The sequence below is a fragment of the Vespula pensylvanica genome, chromosome 16, assembly GCF_014466175.1.
Source record: "Vespula pensylvanica isolate Volc-1 chromosome 16, ASM1446617v1, whole genome shotgun sequence".
NCBI lineage: Eukaryota > Metazoa > Arthropoda > Insecta > Hymenoptera > Vespidae > Vespula > Vespula pensylvanica.
In genome coordinates this window covers 1,422,937-1,433,582 of record NC_057700.1, presented here as the reverse complement: position 1 = coordinate 1,433,582, position 10,646 = coordinate 1,422,937, and the positions used below count along the sequence as shown (strand labels likewise).

At 33.1% G+C, this 10,646-nt stretch overlaps 1 protein-coding gene across 1 annotated transcript; it reads right to left on the bottom strand.

The window, feature by feature from the left end:
* Positions 1–6,446: 6,446 nt before the first annotated feature.
* LOC122634943 lies at positions 6,447–10,253 on the bottom strand. The gene is made up of 3 exons (XM_043824491.1): positions 10,142–10,253; positions 8,562–8,775; positions 6,447–6,557 (listed from the first exon to the last, which is right to left on the bottom strand). Exons 1-3 carry the CDS (start codon positions 10,236–10,238, stop codon positions 6,539–6,541), a joined length of 330 nt encoding a protein of 109 aa, XP_043680426.1. The 5' UTR covers positions 10,239–10,253; the 3' UTR covers positions 6,447–6,538.
* Positions 10,254–10,646: the final 393 nt, after the last annotated feature.

Genomic DNA, 10,646 nt, shown 5'->3' with positions numbered 1-10,646 from the left:
AACAAGAAGACCCTGGCCTGATCTATATATATATAATAATAATAATAATAATAAAATATGCACAAGAAAATATCTAACTATACATATAGGGACCACTCGTGAATAAAATCAAAGATCTTAATCACGGACACTTTTGCTCGTTTCGGACATGGGACGTCTGCGAATACAACCAGTAACCCGTGCCGATAAGGACCTTTCATCCTCGGCATGATGGGCACCAGAGGAACTTTAAATTTTTCACTCACTACTTAAGAAGTTCTGCGATGGCTCCAAAACACTCGTCCCCCTCGTAGGAGGTCGAATGATGTCGTGAAGTTGGTTGAAATTATCGTTGAATCGTTGAATCGATGAATCGTTGAATCGATGATTTGTTCATTGATCTATAATTAAAGTAGGACGAAATATGATTAATTATATGTTCCATATCAAAAAACTATGCTCGATGAATGAAAATGATTAAAACACGTGTTTTGAATAATGAATGAGAAATAATGATTAGAAAAACGAAAGATACTTACGTGTAATTATATCCAGACGAAGCTTTACAGTCGTCGGTAAAGATGAAGAGGACGATTTTTTAAATTCACACTTTCGACCATGACAATATTTATCGCAACGCAATCCTCTTCTCCCGAATTGGCCGAAAGTGTGTTAATGATTCTAACAACGCGGCGAACAAATGGTTTTAACAAGAATATAATATAATTTCTTGTTTTCTTATTTACTAACGCGACCGAGATATTTTAATCGACGAACAACACTGACTCTAATCCGCGCTTTTATTTTACTTTATTTCATTTTTAAAACAACCTGTTCGGTTGCAAAACAATCAAACTACTTCGCACAAGCACTGACTCTAAGATCGCATTGCGCGCGATCTACAACTGAAGACCTGTTGAATAAAAATGGTTAAAGCAAGCCGCAGTGTTCATTTCTATAATTTATATTAAATAAATGAATTATATTCAATAAAATTTATATTAAAAGTCATATTATTCAAAGACATTATTCAAATTACATGATATAAAATTGTGAATTTGTACTACATCTTTTCTATGCTTTAATAAAAAAAAAAAAAAAAAAAAAAGGAGAAAAAAGAACTAGAAAGCATTCAAAAGATGTAACTGCAAAACTTATAAGCTATATTAAAGTAAATAAATAAAAGCAAACGAACAAAATCGCGTTGTATTTATCGCTTAAAAATAGATATGATCGCAATAGGGATATGTTTACAGAAGTATACTAATTGCGTGAATACCTATAAATATAGATATAACATTAAAATGAAGCAGTAAATTGAAATTATGATATTAATGTTATTAATTAAGCGGATAAACGTATCTTGAAATTTTATTCTATTTTAATTTAACGCGTATTTTATATACCGTTCTCTATAATTGTTAATATCTTCTTTATTCTTTAAACTCTTCAAACTCAATTCTTTCAAAATACTCTAAATTTAATGTGAAACATATTCTAAAAAATTTTCTAATACACCGAACGTCAGCCATTGGCCCGGCAGTGCGTACGTTGTATGATATAAAATACATAAACGTACGCAATACCGATTTCCGGATCCCACCACAAGGAGTTTGCTGCGTATGAGGATCCATCTCTGAATTTATTAAAATCAATAGAAAATATTATATAGTAAAACCTTTGGATATAGTATAACGTAAAAACTTATAACGAAATGACGATAGAACACACGAAGTCGTATAGAACGACTTCATAGATAGTTTGTTAGAATTAATATCTAAATTTTTATATTAATTGATATGAACTTTTAAAATCTCTTAACTATGGACTTATCTGTATAAACTCGTACACGAAGAGCAGCAGAAAGTGCGTAATAGTTGCCTTCCAATGTGTCGATGTCCACAAATTAGTTGAATATGACGAATAATATCCTGAAAATATTCAAGATTATTAATATATGTATATAATTTGTATATGTGATCTGTATGTAATATGAATATGCGTTCTGTATGTATATGATATAAAATAAACCATAAATGATAAAAATTATGCTTATAAAATATTATATATAATATAAATGAGAAGTTAGAAATACCATTAGTAAAATTCTAACGCAGGAGCAAGTCTCGACACGTCTGGACGGCTGGATAGACGAAGGAGAACTACATAATTCGTTTGTAGAGAAGAATAGACAAAGGACAAATAATATCGATCGTTCTTCGACGTTGTTTGTTTATATAATTTTGTCCTGTACGAAAATTCTTAGAATCGTACGAACACACGTGTACATACAAATATGCCTGTAATAATAATTTATCACGCTTGACTGCTTTTTGTTTCTTAACATTGGAGACTGGAAGTACGTAAACAAAAAATGTCTTTGGAACTTTGTAATGTTATTTTTCTTTCTCTCTTCTCTCTCTCTCTCTCTCTCTCTCTCTCTCTCTCTCTCCCTCTCTCTTTCTCTCTTTCTTTATTGAAATTTTTGTTTACGTGTATAAACCTATAACGTTTTATATATTATTTCTAACATCCTACGTAGACTTTTTATAGGCAGTTTGGAAAATGGAAAAGTGTTAGATCGAAATTAAGAGAATATAAAATTAATTGGGTATATGAAATTAAATTAAATATGTATATGAATGCACGAGGTATCGATATTTATACGCGTTCATAAAATATATATATGTAGAATTTCTTTGCTAATAATTAAAAAATCGTTTTCCATAAGAAATTTAACAACGATAAAAAATAAAATAAAAAGTTTTATTAATCTTTTGAAATTGGATAAGTATTTTTTACTTGCTAATTCATATAAATATTCGTTATATACATATACAGACATATGTTAGCTTGACTTTTTTTTTTCTACAACAAGAATTAAAAGTTAAAAATATCATCGTAATGGTATCCTTGCCGACCGTCAGACGAAATCGGTACCGACATTTTCTACCATGGTGAAACGAAAGAAAGGCGATCTATACGACGAGACTTTCTCAGGGATCCTGGAAGCGCCTCGAGCGAAAACTTCTGGGCACGTTGGCAAAAAAGATCTGGCGGCACTTTTACACCACCGACACCGCTAACGCTACCAAAGATAAAGAGAGATGAGAACTCACCACTTGGATACCTCAAAACGATTAAGAAACGAATCGTGTTTGGCGGAGAAGGACAACGTGAAAAGAAAGAAAGTAAGAAAGAAAGATGAAGAAGAAAGGAGACAGCTCGTAGAAGATTCTCGTAACACGGCACCTGTGCAATTTCGCACTGCGAACTTATGTTAGATCGACCGACGACGAAGGATGCTGCAAGAACAATCCTTTCCACCTGTTTACATAAGAACACGAATGTGGTCCCGACGAATATTATCAAATTTATTCAACGCATCCGAAGTCAATTGTAAAAGGATTGATTATCGTATATATAGACTCTTCTAAATATTATACATGTAAATATGATTGTTGTTATTTAAAAAATAAGTCGAAATTGTAAAATAATTTTATTATCAATATATATATGCATACGTATCATGTCTAGATATATATATGTGTGTGTGTGTGTGTGTGTGTGTGTGTGTGTGTGTGTGTGTGTGTGTGTGTGTTAATATAAAAATTATTTAAAAATTATTAATGAAATTAATATATATTAAAATATGTAACTAAATATCACATGCATCTTATTATTGACTAGATCTTTAAAATCATTTGTCAAGATCATTCTACAATTTCAATCTAATGTTGTACGTAGCTGTATATATCCATATCTCGAAGGAACACTACTTTTAAGATTTCTTTTTTAAATCTTTAAAAATCAGAAATTTCATTTTTTGAAAGAATTTTAAGAAACGATTAAAAGATACTTAAAGCAAGAGAATTAAAGGGACATTCTCGTGAGATACTTTTTTTGTTACAAAGAGCAATGGTTTCCCTTAATTTCGCAGAAACCAAGAAAGCGTTCTAGCGCGACCAAGCGGAGAAAACGAATTTGAGAGTTGGAATTGACCTGGTATATCCAGGTGCAGGAGGTTGACGAATCAACGATGAAAACATTCTCTCCATCCGATCCGACCTTGCTGAAAGTTTTATTTAACGGTAGCTCCTTCTTCGATCGCTTCTTTCATCCTTTCTCCGGTGAACGGTGTCTGCACTTCATAAAGTTAGTTGCAGTTACATTTTTTTGTTAAACTTCTGACCACGACCTCGATGTTCTTCTCTCTCTCTCTCTCTCTCTTTCTCTCTTTTTTCTTTCTTTTTTTCTTTTTCTTTTTACGGTTAATCGGGTCGTATAATACGATTCTTCGCTACCATTCTACAATAAAATATCGTTGATAATCTATAACGATCGATGAAACTATTTTTCATCCTCGATCGGTGAACCGTTTAAAAAATTTTTTACACAATGTATTTCTAATATTATCAAATTACATGTATATATAAATACGTCCAAATAAATTGTATAATACGAATAAATCTATTATTTCTTTTTTTACAATTATTTCTCTATTACCTTTTTTAACATAATAAATTTAATTCATACGATAAAAAATATATATATATAATGATATGATTTGCTAAACTTATTCTATAGATATTAAAATTTAAATAAAAACGATGAGGTGTTTCGATTTATCGATCCAGAGTCTGTGATATATATATATATATATATATATATATATATATAAATATATGGATACCTATGTAGATAGTATTCTAAACTAAACATAGATACCATTTAAATATTTATAGATAGCTTAAAGCCGGTTTCTACGAGATTTCAGTCGATACTACCAAGTTGGTTCGCATGTTCTCTCTCCTTATTTCTCTTATAGCCTTCTTCTTAGCATACGTCCTTTGTCGTCCTGACCGTGATCCTTGCAACCTCATTCCTCGTTTTCAACCTCGACACGGAGGATGTGGGAGCGGTACTTTGGTCGTTGACTGCGCGACTTTAACCGTGGGAGTTAATATCCTTTCACGGATCTTAAGGATGCTTTACGATCTCAAAAGGTCTCCGGCCTTGTTTCGACTCGACTAAAGATCGAAAAGCAACGGGATAAGAACTTAAAGATGTTAGTTAGATATTATTGTTAGTTTATCTGTCATATACATTTATCCATAAAAATTACATAGTATATTTATATCACTGACATTTTATTTATAATGATTTATACTTCGTTTGAATCCTTTCACATAAGTTCACATAAATCGTATACGTTCATCCTGCAATCTGCAAATTTTATCCACGACTGTTGTTAAATTAATTATTGTAGAAAATTAGAATGACGCTCAACACGATCATGACGATTTTAAAAAACAATATGAAATCCGAATAAATATACGTATAAATACATACATAAATAGGTACAAATAAAGAGTAGTGAAGAAAGAAGGAAACAATTAATGAGAAACAATTGTTAAAATTTTAGCACGAATTTGGTTTAAAATATTTCTAAATTTTTTAATAAACTTCGGGAAGGTTAGAAAAGACGATCCGATCTCTTGTTCCGTCTTCGCCAATCTTACGGACGTAGTTCCGAGAATATCGTCTAAAGGTCGGCTATGACGCACTCACCTGAATGAAATTCGAGGTGAATGGTTGTCCGCTGAAGTCACTTACGCTCCTCTGACTCACTTTACGTCAATGAAGGCAGAGAGAAGCAGTACCACGAATTAATATGCGCGAACATGACCAAGACTGCGTCTCTTTTTCTCTTCTCCCACTCTTTCTTCCTTTCTCTCTTTCTTTTCTCTTTCTTATCGTCGTCCTTTAACGTTCGGCGTCATTCTCTATGTTTATATCCGTGACACGTCAACGATCACGAGACGAAAGTTCATTCGTTATAATCTTCTATTTTGCTTTTATTCTCCTTTTTTTTTTATTTACGATAGTATACGATTTATTTCAAGAAATTCTTTTGACGAAATTTTTATCATCGTTCGATTCTCTATACAAAATGCATTTTATGCATTTTTGTCATTCCATTTTTTATTTACAATAGTATTCGATTTATTTCAATAAATTTTTTTCACAAATTTCATCGCTCGATCGTCTATACAAAATGCATAGAATTCATTCAACATGTATAATGCAATGCATATAAAATATATAATTTCTTTTCTTTTTTATATCGTACAAAATAATATAATATACACGATGGGCGCCGATATTTGTATATATTGTTATTGTAAAAAATTGAAAAGAGATGAAAGAAAATACAAAATAATTCTATTAGAGACAATTTTTTGCAAATCTTTTTCAATGATCCTTTATAAGTATGAAACAAGGAAGAAACGTTCAAGCAAATAAAAGGAACATAATCGAGAGATGCATCAGCATCACCGCTTCGAATAATCATTAACGTCTTCGCTAATGACCGTCGAGAGATAAATTACTCTGTAATAATAATCCGAAGAACGCGGGACAGCTTCGTTACGAGGCCGAAACCAATTTACAATTTTCTTTCGACGCGATCAATTAGTTAAATGCTTGCGAGAAAGTGTAAGAGCGTTACAACGATGATTTTTGTATCGTCGAGAATACACGAACGTGTGCCCGTCGCTTATTCGGTTATTTCACTGCTGTAAATACATTTAAAAAATATATATTACGTCAAAACAAAGGTAACTTTCAAGAACATAATTAAAAATACTGATCGAAGACAAGAATGAAAGAAAATAAAAGATCTACTGTCGCAACAAATATCATAAATCAAATCTAAATCCAACTAAAAAATAAGATTTAGATTTATCCATTTGGATTCGTATAAAAGTAAACAATCATTTGACACGAAGAATATTTGAAACTAAATAAAAATTCGGATTTAGATGGAACAATTTTAATTCGTGGGAAATAAAGAGAATGAAAGGATTAAAGTGATCATCGCGGAAAGAAGAGTCGAGAAATTTAACGGCACGTATAGTTGTCAAACGTGACGATAATTGCGAACGACTAATGAAAGAAGAAATATGTGTGTGTGTGTGTGTGCGCGCACGCGCGGGCGTGTGGATCTCTCTCTTTCTTTTTATTTATTTCTTTCTCTCAACCCTTTGATCGTTCGTTCGTTTTGGCGTCATCCTATGACCGCAGTCGGCACGCATTGACTCACGTGCGTGGGCAAAGGTATGCGAGGCGCATACGATGCACGACGTGAAACGCGATACGCGTGTGCGAACGAACGAACGAACGACGACCGACAGACCAACCGACCGACCGACCGAGCTTTGTGGGCCAGCGTTAAATCCGCCTATGTGCTAACTCGACTCGATGACGCCACCCGCTTGTATTAGCAACGAACGGTGTCGAGGACATACACAAAAATCACTCATCGTTCGATCTTTACTTAAAAAAAAAAAAAAAAAAAATTACAAAATCATTACTTTGATCTCTTTTCTTTTTCGTCTAAATTTTGTTCCGAATTTTTCACTACATAAAAAATATAGATCGATAAAAGACAGCTTTTACATCATACTATAATAATCGACTCAAGAATTCGATCTAATCCAGATTTAACGTATGGATATATGTACGTATATGTATAGTATATCGATACCTGTTGGATACTGTAATAGATGTATGCTAATTTCGAATACTCTTTTAATTGTAATCTTTCTATAAAATATTTATTTTATATTCGATAGATATTCTCTTTTTGTTTTATATTAGATTTATCGTATATATGGCAGATCGGTATAAATTTCACATACTATGCTACTTTCACATTTATTAGAGATTAATTATGAAAAAAAAAACCGCGGGAATTTTTTTAGAAAAGCAAGTCCCAGATGCCAAAGTATACTTAGCCTTGATTTTAAAGTAATGAAGTGTTGCACCGCTACTATTAATACTCGATCGAGGTGGAAACTAATGAAAGCCTTTCGAATTTTCTCATAAACTCGAAAGAAACTCTTAGATCCTCAAGGCATACAGATACTTTTACGTTAACGACGAAAACGTCAAGATTAACGTCCTCTCGATGATTAACTCATGCCTGGAGCACAGAATTTATAAATGAATTCATCGAGAGAGAAAGAGACGAATGGAAACTACTTAAATTTCTATATTTTTTTTTCATACTTATCGCTTCTCATTTTTAAGCTCATATCAGTCCCGAAATTATATGCCACAAGCAATCGATTAAAAATAAATCATATCAGAAAGATCGTTTTATTATAATTTGACATAACTTCTCTTGATGGGATAATTTACAAAAAGAAAACAGAAGGAAAGTAAGAAGGATTAATTGATCAATAATAGAAGTAACCATTTAAATTATCATTCTAATCTTCTAGATGAATATCGATTTTAAAAATCATTTGTATCGTTAATATTTTCATTGTGAATAAAAGCAAAAGCTCTAATTTCAAGTGGTCAGCATAAATTCCGAAGTGAAGATTGGGTTGCAGGATTTTAGGCGCTTCGCTATACAAGATGAATTGAGAAATTAATATATAAAAGATAATCCGATTGAAAAAATAAAAGAGATGAAATATAATGATATATGAAAGGAAAAAATAAAATGTAAAACATTTGTTATAAATAATATTAGAAGATTATGATCGATGATAAATCGTAAAGAAACGTACGTTGAGATCGACAAAGTGATCCATAACGGCTTATGACAATTCTCATTCTGAAGTCGTAGGCGTGAGCAATTTTCCAGTTCATCCAACAATTCTCCCGGACTCCTACACGATCTCGACGAGTGACTCGTTGCGTCGACGTTTGCCTCGCCTTTGTATTTAACCATAGCGGCGTGACCGAGAAATGCACACGTCAACTTTATCCTCGTGTTGCACTCTGCAATTAAATTGACCGCTAAAAATATTCATTTAGATGTGTCTATGCTTTCATCTTTCACAAATATTTTAACGCTAACTCTCTTTTCACTTTTGACTCATCCAAGTGGGAATCGAAACTTCTTTAAAGTTTAAAGAACGAAGATGATCACGTCAAATCAATTAAAGGAAATTTTCGGCATAATCGCTTATAATCGAAAAAAAAAGAAAAGAGCAATTAATAATCAATATTATCAGGATCATCCGAAATAATATTTACATAATAATAACTGAGAACTACGAAGATAATAATATTCCTAATAATTATGACAGCAACGAGCCAGGAGACATTGTTCGATCATTAAAAACTCTCGATTCGATCGAAGATGAAAAAAAATTATGAAAAATTCATCGACGAGTAATCAAGTAATCCTAATCGGTAAAACCAAGGACGTCGGCATGTTTCTTATTACATTTACGTGCTTCCAAGCAAGTTTTCAAAGTTGAAAGGGGAAAATTCAATGGCTGCGAAGTAACTAACTAAGATCAGAGAGAAGGTATAGTTCGATCTCGAACTCCGGTCACGTATCGTGTGGATAAGCGTGCGGCGAACACCTTTTACCTAGCTACTTTTATACTACTCGCACAAGATCGGAGCCGACAAACGCGGTACAGTGCACGCGTCTTATTGCCAAGACCACCACCGTGAACTCCGTAGACCTGGTAATTGCATAACTCCGGAGGTCGCGTCAGTAACGAGCGGCTTGTCTCTCCGATCTTCAAGATCGTAAGGCCAAACGAGAATTCCTCGAGTTTGCACGCGAGTTTCTACCCTTTTCGCGTGCCGCAGGATTCACGTTAAACTATAGTTAGTTTCTGCTTAAGAAGGAACAAAAAAATTAAACGAAGAAACGTGAATGGAAAAAAAGAAAGAAACGAAAAGAAAAGAAGAAGAAAAAAGATCTGTCTTTGCTTACGCGGAAATCGAAATTAATCTCATGCTAGAAAAAAAAAATAATTATTCATTTTATCCTTTCATATCCCTTTAATTCCATATTATAAAAATGAATAAACGAAGTGATTTCTACCGGAATAAAATTTTCTTTCTATGTAAATCGAATCGATCTGGAATCTAAATCGTTTGATTCTCGATAAATAATACTCGCGAGATTTCCTTGGAGAAGATTAACGATAATTACAGAGAACGAGGAAAGAACTCGAAAGTATCAAAGAGTTCTATGCTTTTTTCCACGATTTCAAGATCTCGAAGCATGCAAATACAATTCTTGTACGTGTTTTTGTGATTTTGTGAATCCAATCTGTTATATACATACAAGATACGCATACCTATATATTTTTAAAATATATAAAACTGTAAAAATGTATACCTAGAGAAAATACGTGGAGTGAACGTCGGTATGCTGATTCTCGAAGCCTGGGAAAGGTAAGTAGGGTCGTACGAAGAGCACTAGAACGATTTGTCATAGTAGGTACACCTAATCGTCGCACATATCCTGACTACCAATTATCCAACGTCGTTGCCGACTAATTTAAAGCGATCGAAGGAGTTCCATGTAATCGGCAATGTGAATTTGTTCTCGTTTCCTTCTTCTTCTTCTAGCACCACTTCGGTTGTATATGCGTCATCACGGTCAGCTGTTAATTATTCCATTGCAAAGAGATTTATGTGTGTCTTGCTCGTGCATACACTTTTCTCTCACGCAAAATTTTACATACTTCTACTACCATTACCACTACTACTATTACGATTAAACTATGACTATACCGAGCGTGGGAAACTCCCTCGACTACGACGTTCACGGTTAGCAATTATCTCTCATGTATTTATCAAGATACGCTTAGTGGACCGACCGAGAGAATTTTCAAAAGATT